This window comes from Balaenoptera ricei, chromosome 9 (assembly GCF_028023285.1).
Source record: "Balaenoptera ricei isolate mBalRic1 chromosome 9, mBalRic1.hap2, whole genome shotgun sequence".
Taxonomy (NCBI): Eukaryota; Metazoa; Chordata; class Mammalia; order Artiodactyla; family Balaenopteridae; genus Balaenoptera; species Balaenoptera ricei.
Genome location: NC_082647.1, coordinates 113,980,693 through 114,007,464, shown reverse-complemented (window position 1 = coordinate 114,007,464; position 26,772 = coordinate 113,980,693). Strand labels below are relative to the sequence as shown.

The following is a 26,772-nucleotide window of genomic DNA, read 5'->3' as shown; positions in this document are numbered from 1 at the left end:
CAGCAGGTGGTCCTCACATTCATATACAGACTCTCGGGGTCCTTCCTTTATCCAATACCTGCCAGAATTCTAAGTGTGGGCACATCGACTTTGGTTATGAAGTAAGACGTGATGGAGGGTTTGAGCTGAGCCATTGCATCGGTGCATTACCAGAAGCAGCTGTGCCCTGACCGTCCCCAAAGGGGAGGCAGTGATGGACCAGAGGTGTTGGTGGTGCTCTAGTTAAAAATGACACAGAAAGTACAGTGCACATCATCGCCAAGCACCTCCATCTACTAGAGAACATTCTGGTGTTGTGAGAGACTAGATTCAGAGGTGGGGCCACCACATGTGGAGCGAATCACCACCCCCACCCCCAAGAGCTGTTATCCAGCAAGGTGGCCCTAAGAGGGCAGAGGCCACAGCTCAGTGTGGAGGCCACTAAGCAGGAGCCTTTTATTTTGCCTGGGAGGCTGGCTCAGTGTCAAGACTGGGCTCCAGGTGGGCAGACAGGGACCTGCCTGTGACCTTCGCTCTCCTCTGTGTGTCCTCTAGACCCCGGGAGTGTAACCCAGGCCTCGAAAGGTCATCGAGGGGATTTAATGAGAGAATCCACACCCTTAGCCAATACGCCAGCTGGTCCTAAGTTCTTTTTGTTTTTGAGGAAATACATTTATTATTACAGTGTTGACAGAGCTCACTAGGCATTTGAAAAATAAACGAGTAAATCTGCATTTTTACCTCAAATAAAATTTTTACCTGCATTTTTACCTAAAATGAACTCCACATGGGAGAGATATACCATGTTCTTGGATTGGAAAAATCAACATTGTGAAAATGGCTATACTACCCAAAGCAATCTACAAATTCAATGCAATCCCTATCAAACTACCAATGGCATTTTTCACAGAACTAGAACTACAAATTTCACAATTTGTATGGAAACACAAAAGACCCCTAATAGCCAAAGCAATCTTGAGAATGAAAAATGGAGCTGGATGAATCAGGATCCTGGACTTCAGACTATACTACAAAGCTACAGTAATCAAAACAGTATGGTACTGGCACAAAAACAGAAATATAGATCAATGGAACAGGACAGAAAGCCCAGAGATAAACCCACACACATATGGTCACCTTATTTTTGATAAAGGAGGCAAGAATATACAATGGAGAAAAGGCAGCCTCTTCAATAAGTGGTGCTGGGAAAACTGGACAGCTACATGTAAAAGAATGAAATTAGAACACTCACTAACACCATACACAAAAATAAACTCAAAATGTATTAAAGAGCTAAATGTAAGGCCAGACCCTATAGAACTCTTAGAGGAAAACATAGGAAGAGCACTCTATGACATAAGTCACAGCAAGATCCTTTTTGACCCACCTCCTAGAGAAATAGAAATAAAAACAAAAATAAACAAATGGGACCTAATGAAACTTACAAGCTTTTGCACAGGAAAGGAAACCATAAACAAAACAAAAAGGCAACCCTCAGAATAGGAGAAAATATTTGCAAATGAAGCAACTGACAAAGGATTAATCTCCAAAATTTACAAGCAGCTTATGCAGCTCAATATCAGAAAAACAAACAACCCAATCCAAAAATGGGCAGAAGATCTAAATAGACATTTCTCCAAAGAAGATATACAGACAGCCAACAAACACATGAAAGAATGCTCAACATCACTAATCATTAGAGAAATGCAAATCAAAACTACAGTGAGGTATCACCTCACACCAGTCAGAATGGCCATCATCAAAAAATCTACAATCAATAAATGCTGGAGAGGGTTGGAGAAAAGGGAACCCTCTTGCACTGTTGGTGGGAATGTAAATTGATACAGCCACTATGGAGAACAGTATGGAGGTTCCTCAAAAAAGTAAAGATAGAACTACCATATGACCCAGCAATCCCACTACTCGGCATATACCCAGAGAAAACCGTAATTCAAGAAGAGTCATGTACAACAATGGTCATTGCAGCTCTATTTACAATAGCCAGGACATGGAAGCAACCTAAGTGTCCATCAACAGATGAATGGGTAAAGACGATGTGGCACATATATACAATGGAATATTACTCAGCCATAAAAAGAAATGAAATTGAGTTATTTGTAGTGAGGTGAATGGACCTAGAGTCTGTCATACAGAGTGAAGTAAGTCAGAAAGAGAAGAACAAATACCACATGCTAACACATATATATGGAATCTAAAAAAACAACAACAAAAAAATTGGTTCTGAAGAACCTAGGGGCAGGACAGGTATAAAGATGCATACGTAGAGAATGGACTTGAGGACATGGGGAGGAGGAAGGGTAAGCTGGGACGAAATGAGAGAGTAACATTGACATATACACACTACCAAATGTAAAATAGATAGCTAGTGGGAAGCAGCCATATAGCACAGGGAGATCAGCTCGGTGCTTTGTGACCACCTAGAGGGGTGGGATAGGGAGTGTGGGAGGGAGATGCAAGACAGAGGGCATATGGGGATATATGCATATGTATAGCTGATTCACTTTGTTATAAAGCAGAAACCAACACACCATTGTAAAGCAATTATACTCCTATAAAGATGTTAAAAAAAATCAACATGGAACAAACTGTTAAAGGTAAAGCATTAAGATAATGGAAGAAAAAGTCTGAATATTTTTGTAATTTTGCCTAACTAAAAGTTTTGTATGCAAAGCCTATAAAGTGAAAGTAAAGAATGTGTTATATAATTTATTTAAATATAAATCTATAAATGGAAATTAATTCTGTGTCAAAAAATAAACTTTAAGAAGTGAAGGAAGAAACAGAAAAATATTTACGACACATCTGACAACAGCTAATTTTCTTGATATTGTGAAACCTTCTTATAAGTCAGCAGAGAAAGGATGCCTGATCTATTTTTTTCAACATTTTTTCAAAGTGAATGAAAGATTCTTTTTTTTAGATTTTATTGAAGTATAGTTGATTTACAATGTTGTATTAATTTCTGCTGTGCAGCAAAGTGCCTACGTTATTCATATACATATTCTTTTTTATATTCTTTTCCACTTTGGTTTATCACAGGATATTGAATGTAGTTCCCTGTGCTCTACAGTAGGACCCTGTTGTTTATCCACCCTGTATAAAATAGTTTGCATGTAATTAATGGTTCTGGCCGCTGTGACCCTCATCACTGATGGGTCCCGGCCAGCCTCTGATGGCCGTTCTGCTCTGCCTGCAGCCTGGAAAGCATCCACCAGTGCGGCATCACCCTATGCATCGTGCTTGGATTCTCTCCATCCTGTCCGCGTCCATCGGCAGCTCCGTGTGCGGGACAGTGTGACTGGGGCCACGAGGCTGCAGCACATGAGTGGCCTGGGCTACAGGACCTACTGGCTCACGATCTTCCTGTGTGACGCGGTAGGACTCGGGGCCATGTCCCTCTGTGTTCCTGCACCCGGGGGACGTGTGTATGCATGTACCTGCGTGTGTGTGGGTGTGTGGCCGCCCCACGTGATCCATAGAAGCAGGGCGGTTTCCTGGACGCGTGCTTCACGTTATGTCCCCTTTGCTTCTCTGCACCCTTCATGTGGGCTTGCTCCCAAGGAGGGGCTGCGGGGCCTCAGCTGGGATCTGGGAAGCTAGGGGCCTGCGTAAGTACCTATACAAAAGATGTAATTCCTGCCCGCGAGAGACTCACGGAGCCGCATAAGAGTTAAAACTAGCAAGAAAACAGTTAAAACCCAGAGTAGCAATTGACACAATACCTGTGAGAGACTCACAGAGCTGCATAAGAGATAAACTAGCAAGAAGACAGTTAAAACCCAGAGTAGCAACTGACCCAGTAAGTGGAAATGTAGGGTATTGTGAGAACCCCAAAGAGAAGGAAATGCACCCCAATCAAAGTAGCCGGGGTGCCTTCCTGAAGGAGGCCTAGTTTGCACTGAGGATTAAAGAAGCAAGAGTAGGGAAGAGAAAACAATTCAAAACAGGGTAACTCAGAAGAGCCTGACAGACCAAGTGATTCTGAAAGCTGATTTGTAGGAGGAACAATCATTCATTAAAATAACTGGTGCAGTGGACCACAACCGTGTCCTGTACGTGGCATGTGTTTCCTAACACGATGGCAGGTTCTGAGACGCTCATATTCTAATGCGGGTAAGGAGTGGATGACCTCATCCATTCCTTCTAAGTAAGCAACGCCCTCCTCGGATAGTTGCCTGGGAGCCAGGCCATGTCCTCCTGCAGGCTGAGCCCCATGGGGCCAGGACACGGAAGCACAGGATGGGGAGAGACTCCTCCAAGGTCATGTGTCCAGAGGGTCTAGAGCGGGCTGGGCAGTGCCAGCCGTGCAGTCCTGGTTCAGGGCCGTCCCAGCGCTGCCCACTTCCATGCCTTCCGTTTAAAGGTGCGCAGTGACCACTGCTTCCCCAGAGGCAAGGGGGGGGGGGATGCGCCAGGGGAGAATAAGAGCAGGCAGGGGGCCCCCAGAGTCTTCCCTCTTTTCCGCAGGCATCAGTCAATTACCCTTTATCCCTCCCACTGAACGTGGCTCCTCTTTACCCTGTGACGTGTGCTGTTGGCTTAAGGTCGGGGAGGACTATTTTCTTCTCGGTTTTTCCACCTTCATCCAGTCGTTCACCGCCTATTCAATCACTCAGTTAACGGATGTTCTTGAGGCTCTGCTCTGGGTCAAGGTGTGTCTGAGGTCTTGGGGACAAAGCCATGAACAAAGCAGAGAAGGTCTTTGTCTTGAGGGAACTTGTGTCCTTATGAGTGGAAGCAGAAAACAAATAGCCAAGTAAACATAAATAAATACACAAGATGCAGTTGGCTTGTGACTAGGTTTATCAAGAGGATGAAAGAGGGCCATGGGATCGAGGGTGACTTCAGAGCAAAGCTGGGGAGTGGCCCTGCAGCCGGAGACGGGGGGCTGGCGAGCGAGCCCCCAGGGGAGGCCGGGGTTTGTCAGCCCGCAGTGGGGAGGCGCGGGCTGCCGGGCGGGGAGTCTGCCCTTGGTCCTGAGTGTGGGAAGAAGCCGTGTGTCCTGGGAGGGGGCTGGATTCCTGCCCCTTCCCCGTGGGAGGTGGGTGTGGGCGGCCGTGTTAGCGGCCCCCCGGCTCACGGGGAGGCACAGACCACAGACATTTATCTAATCGCCTTCTGGAGACTGGAAGGCCCGGATCCAGGTGTGGCAGGGCTGGTGCCCCCTGGGGCCTCTGTCCTGGGCATGTGGACGGCCACCTTCTCTGTGTCCTCACCCTGTGTTCTCACCTCCTCTTTTCACGAGGACACCAGCCCTGTGGGATCCGAGCCCATCTTAATGACCTCGTCTTACATGGATCTGGAAGGGGCCTCTCCAGGCCTGAGTCCGCTGCTGCAGACCGTGTGCCGGGCACACAGGACACAGACCTAAGCTGGAGCTGACCTGAGAGCTGGAGGGTCAGGAGGTGGTGGTATACAAGCCCCTGACGTAACAGGCCCTCTTCCCTTGATTTTCTCGGCTCTTTTACTTGGGTTCTGTCTGCCTGTGTGTCACTGTGATCCCCGCCTTCCAGTTAATGGCTTTCGCTTTCCGGGATAACCTGGTGGCCACGGCCCTCCTGCTGGCACTTTCTGGTATGTGATGAGAAGCGCAGCTGCAGAATTATGGTGTGTTTTCTGAAGGACAGAACCCCAGGGGCGGCTTTGAACCTGCTGTCGGCTTCATGGTTTTCTCTCTTTCCAAGCAATTATGCTGCTTCTTCCGGTGGCGTGGAGCCGGCCAGCCTGAGCGGGACGCCCGGGGCCCCTGCACGAGGGGTGGATGATGGCAGCGGCTTTGGCTCCGGCTCAGTGTCTGTTACTCACTCAGCTCCAAAACTGTCCTCGGGGAGCCCGTGAAGCTCTATGTCTGCTGTATTTTTCTCTTTCCTGATATTAGTAGTTTGGAAATGTTTTGTCTAACTTCTATCACTTTTTTTTTTTTTCTTGCAGGAAAAGTAGCAAAACCAGAAAAGTCATTTACAAATATCTCATTTGTACACACTAATAAGGATCGTTGCTAGCAGTCCCCAGATTATACCTGCCGGGTATCAGGAATGCATAATGTCATCCTCTCTTACAGGTCATGCATATTTGGCTATAGATCTAGGCTAAGTATGTGAGAGATACTTGCTAATAGCAGGGAAAATAATTAAAGTGCCGATTTATTTTAATTTAAGGCTAATATATATATTTTAACAGAGCATTCTGCTTTTTTCTAAGCCAAAGATTACAACTAAAATTATTTTTACGTAGATGACAGTTGTATCAGTGATCCAGACTTATTCAAAGCATCTAATTAGGGACCAATTATATCATTATTGGATAAATAGATACATGGATGGGTGGATGGATAGATGGGGAACAAAGAGAGACAGAGAAACCTTTTTAGGAATATTGACATTGCCACTAACTCTGTGACCTTGGAAGGGTTCATTTCTCTCTCTAAGCCTCACTTTCTTCCGTGTAGAATACAATTCTGTTGCTGTGAAGATGATATTAAGTCATTCACATAAACCTCCTTTACAGTGGCCGGCAAGGGTTCCCATTAAATTACTTTTAGTTGTTATTGTTACTATAAGAATTATTTTAATATTTAGAGGATATTATGTCTTAAGCTCTAAAGCATGCCTATAGTAGAGTCGCTACTATAGGCATGCTTTCTATACTCAGCTGGAAATTTATGTTCCTGTATATAACCATCTACATACGTGGGCTCCTGGTTCTAAAGAAATGATTTGATTTCAGTTTATTGATCCAGTTGAATGCATAGTGTGGTCATGGTTCCTTATAGTGTGAGTAAAATATGTTTTGCTGTAAATTATTTTTGAACTTTAGAGAGCAGATTTCAAAAATTAAGGTGAAACTCAGACAAAGTCACATGGTGGGATGCTCTTAAAAAAACGTATTTTCAGGAATTTTCCTTAACCTTGTTTTGCTTGTTTGCTTTGCTTCCTTTAAGAATCTGAATTAAGCTAGAATTCTGTCCACATTCATGATTACAGCACTTTTCAAACAATTTCAGGGGACTCACAGGTCTCTCGAGTTACACTGATGGCCCAACAGGGTGGCCACCTCAGGTGGAGGGGTCTTAGGTGAGAGGGGCTCAGAGGACCTGGAAAGGTGTCCCAGGCCGGTTCCAGTGGACGAGAGCAAGGGGCGGGGGGCGGCGGCCGGATGCTCAGGGTGACCCCCCCAGGGGCTAGTTCGGGTTTAAAGGGTGGTCCTGCCTCCACTGGAGGCCAGGCCTGCACACAACCTGACAGGGTGACCCCCCAGCAAGAGGAGGAGCCCTTGGGGCCCCGGTGGACGAGAGTGTCGGCTCGCAATCCTGTTCCCATGAGGAGCCCCAGAACCATCGCAGAAAGGCTGCATCCCAGGATAAGCTGAGACCAAGAACATGGTCAGGCATTAAATGGGGCTGTTTGTCTGGAATCTGGAAAAATTGGGGAAAGTGTAAATGAATAGACTCTTACAAGACATAATAGGACAGAGTGCCCAGTTACAATTTTCCTTTATCTTTTCTTTTTTTTTTCTTTCTCTCTGTGGAGGAAAATTTGATATTTAAGCTGGAAAGGGAGGAGAATTCACATCAAAAAAGAAAAAAATAACACCTGAAAATCTCAGACAAGAAAGAGAATCTGGCTTATATAAAAAATGGAAACCTTAACTGCATACTTGGTGCACATTTAGTACTAAAGGATGATGAAGATGAGGTCACAGAATCCTGGTCCATGTCTGGAAAATCCTGCAATGTGGAGGTGGGACCGGTTTCAGAGGGAGGAAAACCCCATAAGTGGCAGAGTAATTATGAGCGGGCTGCCACCCTCCAGGTTTAATCGTTAAAATTATATCATAGTTCAGTAAAAGAACGGCAGTTGCTTGAAGCTACCGTATGTTTTACCAAAAAATAAATTATGCATTTTAAGCCAATTTAATTCTTTCCTTGAAAAGAAAAAAGCAGGAAGACTGGAGCCACCAATACATTTATTTGAACCAAGCATTGATATTTAAGGGCAGTTGTATTAAAGCACTCACCTCTACCTTGTATGCTCGAAAACCGTTTTCTTCACGCCTGAATTATGAAGCAGACTGCTGTTGACAACTGTATGATTTTATGTATACTATTACATATATATATATATATCCTATTTTCTGAAGCACGAGGGTGTATCTTTTGACCCAGGGACGAATACCATAGATTTCATGTGGAAAAGGAACTATACTCAAATCAAAAGCTATCTCGAGGGCCTACTGTCATTTTGAAGCTTCATGCTTTTCAGAGCTAGTTAACGTATTAAGGAAACCTCAGACATTTAGAAGCTACCGAGGTATTTCAAGTGAAACCACTAACTCAGCCTGAGAAAATGGTGACAGGCTTACACTGCGTGTGCAGAGAGCATATGGGAACACGTGGAGTCTTCAGAGAAAGGTTGTGACTTAAAGTCAGTGACTTCAGCTGTTTCATACATTCTGTCAATAAAGCAGACCATATTCATAAATGTGTACGTATATAGTCATGGTTCTTATAACAACCTAATATATTTTCAATTGATGAACTTTTGTTGACTGTTCCTTTCCATTAAAATGGGAAGGATGCTGCATGAAAAAATAAAAATAAAGAAAATAAAGTAAGTGACTCTTCTGCCGGTACTTGGAGTTTCCTTTCCTGGGACAGGGCAGGGTGGGTGTCATAGAGGAGGCTGCAGTGAGTCGGCCGTGAATGAGCCCTGGCTCTGTGCTCTGGAGAAGGAAGAAGGAAGAGGTGTTTTCATTAGAGGACCGTTGTGGGTGTCTTCTTAGAGCGTGAGGTCATCTGAAACTTCCGGGGGCCACTTCTCGGGTCCAGCCCTCATGCCCCAGCTTCGGGCTCACACACAAATCACTCCCGCTTTCATCTCCTCTTGCTTCTCAGCTGTGGGTCCTCGGTTAGGTATCTTAGCCTCGTCCATCCCATGTCCCATCTGTGAAATGGGGCCGTGACACCCGCCTTCAGGGCTGTAGGATCAGGGAACACCCTGGAGGCATACGGCATGGAGCCCACGCACAGAGCACCCTGGAAAGGAAGCTTTCCAGTTCTATATTACGTCCTCCTTTTATATAGAGCTTCCCACCCTTGGTAGCTTTAATGATTTTATGTTTTTAGAAAAGCAGGTGTATCCCTGCTCTGCTGAGAAGACTGTGAGCAGAAAATGAGGCCAGGCTTGCCCCGTGCAGGAGGGGACACTGGGGCTTTCTCCAGGTCGCACGTCCTAGCCCGGGTTTGACGCTGCCCAGGGCTCTCTGCCCGTGTACTACAGAAAATGTGCTTTGTCTTCAGAAAATAACTGCCGGATTTATTAAGTAAAAAGTGCTCCTGTTCACAGAGGGAGGAAAAATAACCAGGCCAGCAAAATCTCATCTTTAAATCAGTCTGTATAGAAGTAAGTGTTACAGGACAAGGAACGCGACTTTTCACTTGACGTTTCAGACACGCGACTCTTCCGTGGGTGTATCTCATCTCCAGAATCTTCTTCACTTCGGACATGGCTTTCATCTCCTACATCTCCCTGAACTTCCTCCTCGGTCTCTGCACCATGCCGATGTCCGTCATGCCCTGGCTGTTGGCCTTTGTCTCCAAGTCTCAGGTCAGTGACCTCCCACAGGCTCTGGGACTCACGCCTAGACTACTGTTGCTTTTCCAGCTGGAACTCAGTGCAGATGTGTTGGTATCCACTGTCTTCACCTCCAGAAGGAGACACTGACTCTGCTTGGCAGAAACCCCTGTGCCTTGATAAGCCCAGAGCCAGGCTGGCAGCAGCAGGCACGATGTGAGCAGTTTGTGCACCCGCTCTGTGAGTGTAGGGTAGGCCGAGACACGCGTTCACATCCTGTTTGCGTTCACATCCTGTTTGCATCCCTGTTTGCAGGTGAATCGCCAATCGATGGCTGGAAGAGTGGCCGTGTGTGTGGCGCACGTCCCGTGCTGGAGCGGGTGTGGAGTGCGTCCCGTGCTGGAGCGGGTGTGGAGCGCGTCCCGTGCTGGCGTCAGGGGCGCAGGGGTCAGACCTTCCTCTCTGCGAGGTCAGCTGCTCCGGGGCGGAATTGGCCCCCGTGCAGACCACACTCTCAGGCCACCACAGGTCTGGATTGTCTGGGCGATTCTGCCCTCTGAGCCCCGGGGCATGTTTAGATTTGCTGCTTTCAGGGTGTTGGAGCAGAGTCTCCAAGAGACTGGACTCCTAGTCGAGGAACTTTACTCCTGGTGAGGAAGCACCTCTCTCAGGGAAGCCCTCCAGCAGGCCGTTTGCATCGGGAGGCCCCTTTTGGGTGTCATCGCAGCAGGCGTCGAGGTCCAGTGGAAACCAGCTCTGCTGACACCCCACTCTTGTCCTTCCATGCTCCTCCCCGTGAGGCCTGCCGGGGTCGTGTCTGCTGTAACTCATCTTCTGTCTTGCTCAGCCTCCCCTGAGCTGCCTGTGGGGATGAACTTCATAGTCTGCACCCTCCTCTGTCCCGGATTTCCATGCTTTTCTTTCCTGCTTTCTTTCTTGGCTCTGACCACACAGGTCTCTCCTGACCCCTGCTGTCCATGTGGATCCCGTTCCTCTCTAGTCCTGGGGCTGGATCGACTCAGGGGCTGAGGAAACAGCCTGGGAAAGGCCTGGCCTCCCAGTTCTGGAGGATGGGCTGCTGGGCGGTGTCTGGCCAGTCTGGGACTGAGGCCTGTTCCCTCGGGACAGGCTCCCTTCCTGGTGCCCGGACATGCCGGGACTTGGTCAGCTCTGCAGCAATGGCTCATCTTATTTGCTGTTGTTGTGCCTCACGTTTGCACAGAAGCAGTGAGCTCTGTAAACATTCATTATGCATCCAGTGAAACAATTTATTTTGGTGATTTTTATAGATCTATTATTGACACTAATCTGTATTGGTGTCTCTAGCCTTTAAATAGCAGCTAGCAGCATGAGTCACTGGCTTTAGCTTGAGGAGAACATTGAAATTGGAGGAGGCAGAACAGGGTTCCCCTCGTCCCCATCGGAGCTCAAATATGACGTGGATCCTGGTCATGAACTAAAGGGGGAGGAAGACAGACTCAAGGGAGACAACCCCCGCCCCAGGGGACGGGTCACACACAGAAGAGGAGAAGGGTCAGGAATCTTGAGATTCTAAGGCTAAGGTGAGCGGGAGGCTTTGTTCCCTCCTGTTATAAATAGCATTGCTCACCTGGAGAGAAATCAGCAAGCAGGAAGTTGTTTGCAAAAAAATGGGTCAAACTCAATTGTTAACAGATAATAGAAGGCATTTCATTGCCGTTTACTAAGGTCTTTCTTTTCCTTTGCTCTTTATTTAGATATAGTTTGCTTAAAAAACTCAACGTGATAAATGGGTGATTTCAAATATTCCTTTGTAAGTTCAAGGGGCAATATAGTCTTATGAAATCATGGAATAGGCCAAGAAAGGTGATTAGATTTTCAGATCAGTATCAAATGCCAGTATAACTGGTATTAACCATTGTGTATACAAACGATAACATTAATATGAACATTTTACTTTTTACCAAATCACAGTTTCTAAGCTGATGCATACAGAAGAGGCATTTTGGGTTCTAACTCAGGATGTGGAGTATCTCTCTGTCCCACCACTGAGGCTGTCTTTTGAGGGGAGGGGGATGTAGGTAGATGAAAAACTCATAGTTTCAGTAATTTATTTCTCTACTTGATCAGTCTCCACATATTGTGAATTAGACACTCATAAATTGCTGTTCCGTGAATTTGTGTAGCCACGCCCGTCATGCGTGTGGATTATTTGCTGAGTGTCATGCATTAGAACAGCTTTGTTCACATGGGAATAGACACCAGTGTGAATCCCTTATAGTCAGATCTGAGTCCTCATTATTAATTATTTCCTGAACTGTAAGATCCTGACTTAAAAGCTGTAATAGTCTCCTATTGCCACCTTATAAATAGGAAGACAAAAATCTTTCACGTCATACATTATTTGATCCAGGGACATAGTTTTATGAAAAGTGGGATTAATAAGCCACTTTAGGACTGGATGAAATCTGTAAATAGTGGTAGTCAGTGAAGACCAGAACTAAGGGAAAATTAAATGAACCTTTCATGGTTTTCCCATGTCTATATGCAGAAGACAATAAACTGTAATATAATAAAAATACATACCCCTAAAAGTCTTCATTGAATTTTCTATTGTCCCCAGATCACACTAGTTGAGACCACTCATTGTGAACAGCTGTAAGTTTGCATGATAAGGGAGAACTGGACATTACTGAGTATGAGATATATAATTGACGGTTTTATAATATTTCTCTACAAAGAGCTCTTAATTTGCTTTCTCTTTCTTTCATTGCACAGAATTTGCAGAACATCTGTGACATCCTCAAGTGGGTCTTCACTATTTTCCCTCAATTCTGCCTGGGTCAAGGGCTGATAGAACTCTTATTACAATCAGATCAGATACAACCTGACCCACAACTTCGGCATTGATTCGTACGTGAGCCCCTTCGAGATGAGCTTCCTGGGCTTGATCTTTGTGCAGCTGGCAGTACAAGGGACGGTCCTTCTCCTCCTGAGGGTCCTGCTGCACGGGGACCTCTGGCAGTGGCCCAGGTATGTCCCTCGGGGCTCGTCCTTGATGGCAACTCCAGCCTGGAGGCTGCAAGACAAGAAACGTTCTGATCAGTGTCATACACACTTCTGTTAGTTAGGATTTTATGGGTTTTTTTGTTTGCTTTGTTTTTGTTTATTTTTTTTTTTTTATTAGTGAATGACCGACATTAGGAAGGAGAATGTCAGGAGCAAGATGTCAACCTGTGAGATAATCGATCCAGTTTTTCAATTGCCTCAATGAATTTTCTCCTTTAATATTGCTCAGTTTTCCTCTTACTTTGATGGTAACATCTAAGGTGAATTTGGTTGATACCATAATATAATTTACTTTTATGGTGAAATAACATCAACTCCTAAAAGCAGGAATGTATGGAAATTCAGTGCCGATAACCACTTGCCCTTTGCAAGATCCTGTTGTTACTAGTGCTTATCATATTCTTCTTATTTATTTAATATTATTTAATTAATGATGCTAATAATGTTTTCCTGTTTTTTAGTTAAGGATGAAAGCCCAAGGGGTATACGTGTATATGTGGGCTGACCACATGCATGTGCGTGTACCCGTGCCACACAGCATCCTTACACCCACCTCCCTGTATCCTCAATAGGGTTTCAGGTGGTTTTGCAAGGAGGTCTGAAGTGCTGTCAGATAACGCATTTTAAATATTAAGGAAGGAATGTGCTTATCTGTGTAGGGTCCACAATGCATGTCTCTCCCTCCATAATCCTTGTGGCCTGAATCTGTGGACTTGCTCTTTCCAAGAAAGGGATCCTTTCTGGAGAAATCACTAATTAGGACCATATCACAGGAGAACCTATTAAAAATTATAGACACACTGTTAGCATTTTGTGGTGATTTCCTTATAGGAGTTCCCTGTCTCAGTCACTTCATCGACGTACCTCCTTTATAACCCCTTTAATCTGCTCAAGTGGAGAACCATTTTGAATACACATCATAAAGCTCTAGAATTGGCCGCAATCCCTCTGGAATCTGTAGATTTCCAATACTGACTGAGTTTGAAATAGAATTCTGAGTGCCTTTCAAGCGTAATTGGTTCAGTAATTGGCCCTCACTAGTTTGATCTGTTGTGAACCCTGTTCTGTAGAAATCCCTCTGGCAGATTTCAGGGTATCCCATCCTCCTGCAGCACTGAAAGATCTTTCTTTCAAGACCTCCGGTATTACCTTTACTTGCTAAAGTATAAGTGAAACCATGTTTTAGAATTACGTCCTCAGGGCTCCCCTGGTGGTGCAGTGGTTAAGAATCCACCTGCCAGTGCAGGGGACACGGGTTCGAGCCCTGGTCCAGGAAGACCCCACATGCCGCGGAGCAACTAAGCCTGTGCACCACAACTACTGAGCCTGCGCTCTAGAGCCTGTGAGTCACAACTACTGACCCGGCGTGCCACAACTACTGAAACCCGTGCGCCTAGAGCCTGTGCTCTGCAACAAGAGAAGCCACTGCAATGAGAGGCCTGCATGCTGCAATGAGGAGTGGACCCTGCTCGCAGCAACTAGAGAAAGCCCGCGTGCAGCAATGAAGACCCAACGCAGCCAAAAATAAATAAATAAAATAAATAAATTTATTAAAAAAAAGAATAACATCCTTGTTATCCACAGTAAATAGTCAATAATTGTTGTTCTTTGTCAATGTGAAGGTTACAGAGTCCAGAAATTTAATGTAATTTAGACATTAGTTGCCTATCACTCCTTTATGGACAACTGTCACAATAATGATCTGACCAAATTCATCTGTTTTTAAAATCCAGATCTAACCAGGTCACTAATCATTGTCTGAAAGAAAAGTCCAAGGTTCTCAGCCAGGCCCCTCCAGTCCGGCGCCTCACGCCCAGGGATGCTGCATGTGGCGCCCCCTCTGCCCCCACCCCTGATGTTGGCGTCTGGTCCCCTGCCTGGGCTGGTCCTTTGCCAGGACTGACTGCCCTGCCTCCAGGACCCTCCTCATGCCCCTCCCGTCTCCCAGGCCAGGCTTGACATCCTCCCCGTGTTTCCAGTACAGCCTGTTTTCTCCATCAGGGCCATCTGTGTTTTTTTTTCTTGTTGTTGTTGTTTTTCTTTTTTTAAAATTTTTATTGGAGTCTAGTTGATTTACAATGTTGTGTTAGTTTCAGGTGTACAGCAAAGTGAATCAGTCTTACATACACATGTATCCACTCTTTTTTAGATTTATTTTCCCATATAGGTCATTACGGAGTACTGAGTAGAGTTCCCTGTGCTCTACATTAGGTCCTTATTAGTTATCTATTTTATATATAGTAATGTGTATATGTCAGTCCCAATCTCCCAATTTATCCCTCTCCCCCTTACCCCCCAGTAACCATAAATTTGTTTTCTACTTCTGTGACTATATTTCAGTTTTGTAGATAAGTTCATTTGTAGCCTCTTTTTAAATTGCACATAAAAGTGGTATCATATGATATTTGTCTTTCTCTGTCTGACTTATTTCACTCAGTATGATAATCTCTAGGTCCATCCATGTTGCTGCAAGTGGCATTATTTCAAAACAGTGCCATTTGCGCCAGTGTTGTTCTACAGTGTTTGTCTGTTACTCTCCTCTGCTTGACTCTGAGTTCCTTCATGCAGGAACTGTTTTACACTGTCATAGTCAAATCATGGAAAGAATAGGAAGACCCTGCCCTCTGCATCTACACAGATGCTTCCTGTGTCCCCTCCCAAGTGGCGTGTCCACCATCTGCCCGGGTGCCCCTCCCTGCCCGGCACCTGTCCCAGTCCTGCAGTCCTGCTGCCGCTGGTGTTGTCTGCTCAGATCTGGGTCTCCATCAGAGCCTGAGCTCCGGCCACACCCGAGTCAGGTTGGGTGGGCTTGGGGGGTTCCTGTTTGTTCTCTCTCTGGTCTGCAGCCGGGCTCTGCTCTCTGTACCCCAGGCCCTGGCTGGGTCCGAGCAGCCACACAGCCCAAGGCAGCATCTCTCTTCAGACATATCAGCTGCACCGAATTCCTGCAAAATCCCGCTACACCAGTGCCCATCAGGATCCTTCCTTTGTAACACAGATGCCATTTTTCATGATCGGCAGTTGGAAGACGGCCAAGTGGCCCATTTCTGAGCACAGGGGAATGAACTGCATGTGTCTTGTTGTGCGGAGGCTGGCAAGCGTTGACCTCGCTCAGTGCCCCCCATCTGCCAGAGCCACATGAGACGTAACCAGTATGCATCTGGACCCCGAACCCTGCGGGCGGACACCCTCTGGGGACAAGACCAGGGAGCAGGTGTAAAGCTTCCCAGGTGATGCTAATGAGGAGAGAATTAACTGATGCATCTCAGAAACAGGGAGGGGTAAGCTGGCACCATGTCCTGGTACAGGGAGAGATGACCCCTGGACAGCCAGGCCAGGCTGAAGGGCCCAGGGACATGCCCTCACCTGGGAAAGGGGGGGACAACAGTCAGGAAGAAAAGTGTAAAATTCAGTGAATCTTCATAAACTGAACACACCTGTGTTCCCTTCTCCCAGACAGTGGCATCAGCAGCTCAGAAGCCCTCCACAATCCCCTGCAGGTCAATCCTCACTCTGTAGATAAGCGCTGTTATTTTTATCACCACTGATTCATTTCTCATGCTTTTGAATATTATGTAAATTATATCATATAACACATACTCCTGAGTAGCTATATTTTCTCATCATCTGTGCTGGGTCTTGAAAAATTATATGTTTGTCCAGTGGTGATTTCAGGTATGGAAAAAATAATACAGGGAAAGGAGCTGGGGCCACTGGGATCTGGCCGTGGGTATTTTATTTTATTTTATTTATTTATTTTTTAAAAAAAATTTTTATTTATTATTTATTTATTATGTTTATTTTTGGCTGTGTTGGGTCTTCGCCTCTGTGCGAGGGCTCTCTCCAATTGCGGCGAGCGGGGGCCACTCTTCATCGCGGTGCGCGGGCCTCTCACCATCGCGGCCTCTCCTGTTGCAGAGCAGAGGCTCCAGACGTTCAGGCTCAGCAGTCGTGGCTCACGGGCCCAGTTGCTCCGCGGCATGCGGGATCTTCCCAGACCAGGGCTAGAACCCGTGTCCCCTGCATTGGCAGGCAGACTCTCAACCACTGCGCCACCAGGGAAGCCCCTTTATTTTATTTTTAATACCTTTTTATTTTAAAATAGTTTAAAGCTCACAAGAAATAGCAAGATTAGTACGGAGAGAGCCTATGTACCCTCCCAGTGATACTGTGATAATGTAATAATACAGTACATCACAATATTACATTGATATAACCAGGAAATTGATGTTGGTACAATACTATCTCACTGTCAGCACTCATTTAGTTATTAAAATATTGGCATATTACAGTTTGCAGAAATTGAGATTTACTTGAAAGCTAAAATGCACCAGAAAGAAAATCATAAGGAAGATTGGAAAGTGAGCTAGCTTAGATTTTGAGTCAACAAATCAGAGGTGAAAGTTCACTTTATGTGCATCTGACAGGTGTCTGCTGAGTGCCTGCTATGCATCCTCCTACACCATCCAGCACGTGCTATGGAGCTGTAGTGTTTGGGGACTTTTGTGGGTAATCTACTTTATTAAAGGGCCTGTTTGTTAAAAGTGGTCAAAGTTGATTTCTTATAACTCTGCGATAAATTACTTGTCCTCTAGCACAAAAGTCTGGCATGACTTTATTGCTCGTAAAATTGAAAAGTAGTTTGAGTTTGGTGTCCATCCACGTCACTGTCTTTTAGGCTGATGTACATTTCCTTTGCGTTAGAGGATGAATGTTGACCCCTGATAGTAACCAGCCAACGGGATGCAGAACGTGGGTGGGTGGGCCAGAGCTGGTACCGCAGACTCTGGGGGCCACGCCTTCTGTTCAGATGAGCTCTGACCTTTCTCTCCCTCTAGATTCTTCCGGTCCATTTCCCAGGTGTGAATTAACTCTGACTTACCCTTCCAGGGGCCACTCTGCCATTCGAGGCACAGTCACATCTTCCAAGGACGTAGATGTTGAAAAAGAGCAAGTGAGGGTGTTGGAAGGCAGAACTAGTGGAGACTAGTACAACCTTAGTAAGAGTTAAAGAGGCTTCTTCAAGAGGACCACTGCCGTGCAAGATATTAGCTTGGGCCTACTCAGGGGAGAGGTGAGAAAGCTCCTGTTTGTACCTTTTCTGTTGCAAACTGGTGTCACTCTAATTGTCCATCTGTTCGTGTTATTCTCAGGATATCTGAAATCGGAACTAAGAGCAGCTTCACATTTCAGGAATCTCTGCAGGGTCTAGGTGGAGAGTCAGTCGGCTCTTTCCCTAGTGAAAACTCTGCTGATTGAGTGATGGGTTTTCTCTGTTTCATAATTTTTAAAATTTAAGTGATCAAGGAGTTTTAATTAGTTTGGCTTATGGGGTGACTCTATTGAGTGCAAATATTTTATAAATCCAATTAATTAAGGAAACCACTTCTAACTCCTGCTTAGACTTCAGTACTCTTTAAGTGGCCAATTAAGCCTGTCTAGTAATATGCTATTCTGGAAAGGTAAAAACACTCACACACTATAGCCATAGCTCAGAGTTGTTTTTTTCACGAATGTGTCATTAATTCTAGTAGAAATGTTTAATCTGAACTGACAGAAGCCATACAAATTGTTCCCAACATGTGCTTAATGCATAAAGGGAAATCAGTTCTGGAAATGATTACCTTTAATTAACTGTTAAAAAGAAAAAGAGTATCTTGCATTCACATTGTACCAAGCTTCTGAGAAATTCAAAGTAGGTTATATCGTTATCTGATTGGCATCAATGCTCTACTTGTGAGTGGATCTGAGGTAAAGAGAAGCAGAGAGATGGGTCTGAATCCATCCAGGGACCCTTAGACCCTGACCGAGGTGTGTGGTCAAATGGGACAGAGGTTAAAGAAGTGGTTTATGCAGTTGTTGGCTACTCAACTCTAAGACTAGCTATGTGATTTTTGCCATCTTATGGAACTGTTTTCTTACCCTTGCTTTAAAAAATAAATTTCTGTCTTGCTACTACCTCTCCTTTAGTTTTAAACTAAAGTGTGAGAGAAAAACTTGGAAAACTTCCTATGAGAGATGCTCCAGGTCTCTGAAATGATCCAAGATGCATTTACCTTTGGGTTCTCTTCACTAGGCTGTTTATGAGCATCTGAGTTTAATGACTTAGATGTAAAGTCCTACGCAAGAGCCTGCAGAAGAGACGGATGGCTAAGATGTGTCCCCGTCCCTCTAGGAATTAATAATCGGGTAGGAAATGGGAGATCATAAACATACACAGTGTTGCATAACAGTAGGGCAAGGGTCAAAGGCACAGAGTGAATCGGCTTGGAGCTGTAAGTCCAGAGAGGGCGGCCTCGAAGGAGGAACGGGAGCATCGTGGGAGTGGGGAAGGCAGGGGTTGTGCAGAGCTTTATGAAAAAGGAAGGTTTGGATAAACTTAAGCCTAAGCCAGGAGGGTAGATAGAGTTCAGATAGGCTGATGGTTTGTACCTGGGACAGCAGCTCAGGTGTGGTCTGTGACACGAGTGACATGGGACAGGACAGGTCTGCAGCAGGATGGACCCCTATATCAGAGCGTGTGAGAGACCCAGTCAAGGTGGGGGAAGCATGAGTGTTGAAGCAGGTGGCACCCGGAGCTACAAAATAGGGTTCTGTGATAATCAGGTGGGCTTGGCCACAAGAAACACAGAACAGTCACTTTTCCAGGATTCAGGGAGCCAGGAAGCCAGCTTAGGTCAGGAGACAGCAGTGCCCAGACATCGGGAAACAAGTGTCCTGGAAGGAGATCAGTAAGAATGAAACCGTCTCAGCTTCCACCACAGAATCCGCAGCTAAGCATATACAGAGGTTCAAGGTAGAGGCTGAGGCTGTGAAAGAGCGAGGCCATTGTTTCCACCATGGAATGTAAGACAGAGTGAAGCAGGAGATGTGGCCTGATGCTGAGCGAGAGTATGGGAATAGAGGGCCTTCTTGATTAGTGTCAGCATTAGGCTATAGTCTGAGTGAGAGGAGAGAGACAGAGAGATGGAGAGATTCAGAGACAGAGACAGAGGAAGGCAGGGGAATAATAATGATTATGATGATGTGACTCCTAAAAAATATTGCGCTTACCAGAGGGACATAGTTGGGAGCCTGTTGGATGTGCCCTGGATAGGACAGGAAATTTCAGCGTAATTGGTGGTAGTTGGCTTTTACTTCTCATCCTCTTGAGTTTTCCAGACGTGAATTTACTTACTTGTCTGTGAATTAACACCACTCAAATGCCACGGTGATTTCAGAAGTACTGCATGAGCTATAAAATGCGTTATACATTTATTTTATGATTGTAAAAGTCTACAAATAACACAAACCAAAAATATCAACTCAGAGTTGGGTGAAAGCAAGTGCTGTTTCCGTTATAATTTTGATTTTATGGTTTGTTTGTTTTCTCCTCTCAGTGCTTTGGGCTTCTACGGGTGAACGGAGCTGGGAAAACCACCACATTCAAAATGCTGACCGGGGACCTGCCTCTGAGCTCAGCACACGCCATCCTCAGGACTCCCATGGGGTAAGATTTAATCAGATTTAATCGTTTTGCTGCCTATAGAGATAATCATCAAGCCCAGAGACCCCCAGCCTCCCCTCAGTCCTGTGCACTAAAGTCAGAGGAGGTCATTTCCCTCCAATTTACTTTCCAATGACCACTCCTTACAAGGTGGAAAAGAGCCTCCAGATGGGAATGAAATGAACTTGATGTTTCTGGCCAGAGGGTAGAGGAGGTGTTGGCAAAAGCTTCCCAGGGCTAACCCCTTCCAGGGGCGTCGGCTGCTCTGCCCCATGAACCCAGATGAGCAGGGAGCAGTCAGGGGCTGGTTCTTCTTGCTTTGCCATCTGGTGGAGCTTCAGACACTCTCCCCCAGTGCAGGGGCCAGAAGGGTGGCTTTCATCGTTTTCCCACCCAGACCTCATCTTTCGGGCAGTACAGCAGTTTTCCAGCTAGTCTTCCAATAGTGTGCCATTCATGTGTGTCCCAATCCTATCGCTGTTCCCAAATCCCATCCTATACCCTGCTCTTCTGATTCTCAGTGCTGTGTGATGACGGCCTGGCCTACATCTTTCTGCTTTTCCTACTACAGCGAATTCATTGTAACTTGATAACAGATTTCAGAAATCTGTCGTTGAACTGACATAAAGAAAGAGACATGCCTTGGGCTACATTCTCTGAAGGTCATGATATAAATAGCCACCAAGTTCTCAGTGCTGGACTTGATTTCATAGTCTGTCTACCTGGGATCCTAGAGTTATTCATAAGTAGACTTGGAAGTAATTTGCTTGAGATTTTTCTTATATAGGTTCAAATACAATAATTGAAAAAAGTTCAAAAATATCATAATCATCCATTAATTAGCTGATTCTTTGCATCAACAAATAGTTTATTGTCCACCTATGATGTGCCAGGCACCAGGAAGACAGAAATTGTTCCTGTAATCCTAAAATCCAGTGTTAATATTCATATGTCTCCTACTAGTTTAATTTAAACATGCATAGATATCTGTGTGTATATATCTAATTTTATCTTTTATCTGCGTGTGTGTGTGTGTGTGTGTATGTATGTGAAATGTAGGTGATTAAATATGTAGAGAGATGTGTACTTTTTTTTTTTAAACATCTTTATTGAAGTATAATTGCCTTACAATTGTGTGTTAACTTCTGCTTTATAACAAAGTGAATCAGTTATACATATACAATATGTTCCCATTTCTCTTCCCTCTTGCATCTCCCTCCCTCCCACCCTCCCCATCCCACCCCTCTAGGTGGTCACAAAGCACCGAGCTGATCTCCCTGTGCTATGCGGCTGCTTCCCACTAGCTATCTATTTTACATTTGGTAGTGTATATATGTCCATGACACTCTCTTACCCTGTCACATCTCACCCCACCCCCTCCCCATATCCTCAAGTCCATTCTCTAGTAGGTCTGTGTCTTTATTCTCGTCTTGCCACTAGGTTCTTCATGGCCTTTTTTTTTTTTTTCCTTAGATTCCGTATATATGTGTTAGCATACTGTATTTGTTTTTCTCTTTCTGACTTACTTCACTCTGTATGACAGACTCTAACTCCATCCACTTCATTACAAATACCTCCATTTCATTTCTTTTTATGGCTGAGTAATATTCCATTGTATATATGTGCCACATCTTCTTTATCCATTCATCTGTCGATGGACATTTAGGTTGCTTCCATGTCCTGGCTATTGTAAATAGAGCTGCAATGAACATTTTGGTACATGACTCTTTTTGACCTATGGTTTTCTCAGGGTATATGCCCAGTAGTGGGATTGCTGGGTCGTATGGTAGTTCTATTTGTAGGTTTTTAAGGAATCTCCATACTATTCTCCATAGTGGCTGTATCAATTTACATTCCCACCAACAGTGAAAGAGTGTTCCCTTTCCTCCACACCCTCTCCAGCATTTATTGTTTCTAGATTTTTTGATGATGGCCATTCTGACCGGTGTGAGATGATATCTCATTGTAGTTTTGATTTGCATTTCTCTAATGATTAATGATGTTGAGCATTCTTTCATGTGTCTGTAGGCCATCTGTATATCTTCTTTGGAGAAATGTCTATTTAGGTCTTCTGCCCATTTTTGGATTGGGTTGTTCGTTTTTTTGTTATTGAGCTGCATGAGCTGCTTGTAAATCTTGGAGATTAATCCTTTGTCAGTTGCTTCATTTGCAAATATTTTCTCCCATTCTGATGGTTGTCTTTTGGTCTTGTTTATGGTTTCCTTTGCTGTGCAAAAGCTTTTAAGTTTCATTAGGTCCCATTTGTTTATTTGTGTTCTTATTTCCATTTCTCTGGGAGCTGGGTCAAAAAGAATCTTGCTGTGATGTATGTCATAGAGTGTTCTGCCTATGTTTTCCTCTAAGTGTTTGATAGTGTCTGCCCTTACACTTAGGTCTTTAATCCATTTTGAGTTTATTTTTGTGCATGGTGTCAGGGAGTGTTCTAATTTCATACTTTTACATGTAGCTGTCCAATTTTCCCAGCACCAATTATTGAAGAGGCTGTCTTTTCTCCACTGTATATGCTTGCCTCCTTTATCAAAGATAAGGTGGCCATATGTGTGTGGGTTTATCTCTGGGCTTTCTATCCTGTTCCATTGATCTATATTTCTGTTTTTGTGCCAGTACCAAACTGTCTTGATTACTGAAGCTTTGTAATATAGTCTGAAGTCAGGGAGCCTGATTCCCCCAGCTCCATTTTTCGTTCTCAAGATCGCTTTGGTTATTCGGGGTCTTTTGTGTTTCCATACAAATTGTGAAATTTTTTGTTCTAGTTCTGTGAAAAATGCCAGTGGTAGTTTGATAGGGATTGCATTGAATCTGTAGATTGCTTTGGGTAGTAGAGTCATTTTCACAATGTTGATTCTTCCAATCCAGGAACATGGTATATCTCTCCATCTATTTTTATCATCTTTAATTTCTTTCATCAGTGTCTTATAATTTTCTGCATACAGGTCTTTTGTCTCCTTCGGTATGTTTATTCCTAGATATTTTATTCTTTTTTTTTGCAATGGTAAACGGGAGTGTTTTCTTAATTTCACTTTCAGATTTTTCGTCATTAGTGTATAGAAATGCAAGAGATTTCTGTGCATTAATTTTGTATCCTGCTACTTTACCAAATTCATTGATTAGCTCTAGGAGTTTTCTGGTAGCATCTTTAGGATTCTCTATGTATAGTATCATGTCATCTGCAAATAGTGACAGCTTTACTTCTTCTTTTCCAATTTGGATTCCTTTTATTTCTTTTTCTTCTCTGATTGCTGTGGCTAACACTTCCAGAACTATGTTGAATAATAGTGGTGAGAGTGGGCAACCTTGTCTTGTTCCTGATCTTAGTGGAAATGGTTTCAGTTTTTCACCATTGAGGACAATGTTGGCTGTGGGTTTGTCATATATGGCCTTTATTATGTTGAGGAAAGTTCCCTCTATGCCTACTTTCTGCAGGGCTTTTATCATAAATGGGTGTTGAATTTTGTCGAAAGCTTTCTCTGCATCTATTGAGATGATCATATGGTTTTTCTCCTTCAATTTGTTAATATGGTGTATCACATTGATTGATTTGCGTATATTGAAGAATCCTTGCATTCCTGGGATAAACCCCACTTGATCATGGTGTATGACCCTTTTAATGTGCTGTTGGATTCTGTTTGCTAGTATTTTGTTGAGGATTTTTGCATCTATGTTCATCAGTGATATTGGCCTGTAGTTTTCTTTCTTTGTGACATCTTTGTCTGGTTTTGGTATCAGGGTGATGGTGGCCTCGTAGAAGGAGTTTGGGAGTGTTCCTCCCTCTGCAATATTTTGGAAGAGTTTGAGAAGGATAGGTGTTAGCTCTTCTCTAAATGTTTGATAGAATTCACTTGTGAAGCCATATGGTCCTGGGCTTTTTTTTGTTGGAAGGTTTTTAATCACAGTTTCAATTCCAGTGCTTGTGATTGGTCTGTTCATATTTTCTATTTCTTCCTGGTTCAGTCTCGGCAGTTTGTGCATTTCTAAGAATCTGTCCATTTCTTCCAGGTTGTCCATTTTATTGGCATAGAGTTGCTTGTAGTAATCTCTCATTATATTTTGTATTTCTGCAGTGTCAGTGGTTACTTCTCCTTTTTCATTTCTAATTCTATTGATTTGAGTCTTCTCCCTTTTTCTCTTGATGAGTCTGGCTAATGGTTTATCAATTTTGTTTATCTTCTCAAAGAACCAGCTTTTAGTTTCATTGATTTTTGCTATTGTTTCCTTCATTTCTTTTTCATTTATTTCTGACCTAATCTTTATGATTTCTTGCCTTCTGCTGGCTTTGGGGGTTTTTTGTTCTTCTTTCTCTAATTGCTTTAGGTGCAAGGTTAGGTTGTTTATTCGAGATGTTTCCTGTTTCTTGAGGTAGGCTTGTATTGCTATAAACTTCCCTCTTAGCACTGCTTTTGCTGCGTCCCATAGGTTTTGGGTCGTCGTATCTCCATTGTCATTTGTTTCTAGGTATTTTTTGATTTCCCCTTTGATTTCTTCAGTGATCACTTCGTTATTAAGTAGTGTATTGTGTAGCCTCCATGTGTTTGTATTTTTTACAGATCTTTTCCTGTAATTGATATCTAGTCTCATAGCGTTGTGGTCGGAAAAGATACTTGATACGATTTCAATTTTCTTAAATTTACCAAGGCTTGATTTGTGACCCAAGATATGATCTATCCTGGAGAATGTTCCATGAGCACTTGAGAAGAATGTGTATTCTGTTGTTTTTGGGTGGAATGTCCTATAAATATCAATTAAGTCCATCTTGTTTAATGTATCATTGAAAGCTTGTGTTTCCTTATTTATTTTCATTTTGGATGATCTGTCCATTGGTGAAAGTGGGGTGTTAAAGTCCCCTACTATGATTGTGTTGCTGTCGATTTCCCCTTTTATGGCTGTTAGTATTTGCCTTATGTATTGAGATGCTCCTATGTTGGGTGCATAAATATTTACAATTGTTATACCTTCCTCTTGGATCGATCCCTTGATCATTATATAGTGTCCTTCTTTGTCTCTTGTAATAGTCTTTATTTAAAACTCTATTTTGTCTGATATGAGAATTGCTACTCCAGCTTTCTTTTGATTTCCATTTGCATGGAATATCTTTTTCCATCCCCTCACTTTCAGTCTGTATGTGTCTCTAGGTCTGAAGTGGGTCTCTTGTAGGCAGCATATAGTTGGGTCTTGTTTTTGTATCCATTCAGCCAGCCTGTGTCTTTTGGTGGGAGCATTTAATCCATTTACATTCAAGGTAATTATCGATATGTATGTTCCTATTCCCATTTTCTTAAATGTTTTGGGTTTGTTATTGTAGGTGTTTTCCTTCTCTTGTGTTTCTTGCCTAGAGAAGTTCCTTTAGCATTTGTTGTAAAGCTGGTTTGGTGGTGCTGAACTCTCTCAGCTTTTGCTTGTCTGTAAAGGTTTTAATTTCTCCATCACATCTGAATGAGATCCTTGCTGGGTAGAGTAATCTTGGTTGTAGGTTTTTCTCCTTCATCACTTTAAGTATATCCTGCCACTCCCTTCTGGCTTGCAGAGTTTCTGCTGAAAGATCAGATGTTAACCTTATGGGGATTCCCTTGTGTGTTATTTGTTGTTTTTCCCTTGCTGCCTTTAATATGTTTTCCTTATATTTAATTTTTGACGGTTTGATTAATATGTGTCTTGGTGTGTTTCTCCTTGGGTTTATCCTGTGTGGGACTCTCTGTGCTTCCAGGACTTGATTTACTATTTCCTTTCCCATATTAGGGAAGTTTTCAACTATAATCTCTTCAAATATTTTCTCAGTCCCTTTCTTTTTCTCTTCTTCTTCTGGGACCCCTATAATTCGAATGTTGGTGCGTTTAATGTTGTCCCAGAGGTCTCTGAGACTGTCCTCAGTTCTTTTCATTCTTTTTTCTTTATCCTGCTCTGCAGTAGTTATTTCCACCATTTTATCTTCCAGGTCACTTATCCTTTCTTCTGCCTCAGTTATTCTGCTATTGATCCCATCTAGAGTATTTTTAATTTCATTTATTGTGTTTTTCATCATTGCTTGATTCCTCTTTAGTTCTTCTACGTCCTTGTTAAATGCTTCTTGCATTTTGTCTATTCTATTTCCAAGATTTTGGATCATCCTTACTATCATTATTCTGAATTCTTTTTCAGGTAGACTACCTATTTCCTCTTCATTTGTTAAGTCTAGTGTGTTTTGACCCTGCTCCTTCATCTGCTGTGTGTTTTTCTGTCGTCTCATTTTGCTTATCTTACTGTGTTTGGGGTCTCCTTATCACAGGTTGCAGGTTTGTAGTTCCCGTTGTTTTTGGTATCTGTCCCCAGTGGCTAAGGTTGGTTCAGTGGGTTGTGTAGGCTTCCTGGTGGAGGGAACTAGTGCCTGAGCTCTGGTGGATGAGGCTGGATCTTGTCTTTCTGGTGGGCACGTCCACGTCTGGTGGTGTATTTTGGGGTGTTTGTGGCCTTATTATGATTTTAGGCAGCCTCTCTGCTAATGGATGGGGCTGTGTTCCTGTCTTGCTAGTTGTTTGGCATAGGGTGTTCAGCACTGTAGCTTGCTGGTCATTGAGTGATGCTGGGTCTTGATGTTGAGATGGAGATCTCTGAGAGATTTTTGCCGTTTGGTATTACGTGGAGCTGGGAGGTCTCTTGTGGACCAGTGTCCTG

The 26,772-nt window shown here is 43.8% G+C and overlaps 1 protein-coding gene across 1 annotated transcript in view; it reads left to right on the top strand.

Annotated features, from left to right (window-relative positions):
• ABCA13 (ATP binding cassette subfamily A member 13) overlaps nucleotides 1–26,772 on the top strand; it is a 326,117-nt gene that overhangs the window by 225,797 nt on the left and 73,548 nt on the right. Inside the window, 9 exon segments of the mRNA XM_059932550.1 lie at nucleotides 3,197–3,248; nucleotides 3,251–3,278; nucleotides 3,281–3,375; nucleotides 5,436–5,578; nucleotides 9,449–9,605; nucleotides 12,330–12,416; nucleotides 12,418–12,584; nucleotides 17,511–17,694; nucleotides 20,000–20,109. Coding sequence (XP_059788533.1) covers nucleotides 3,197–3,248; nucleotides 3,251–3,278; nucleotides 3,281–3,375; nucleotides 5,436–5,578; nucleotides 9,449–9,605; nucleotides 12,330–12,416; nucleotides 12,418–12,584; nucleotides 17,511–17,694; nucleotides 20,000–20,109 — 1,023 coding nt within the window.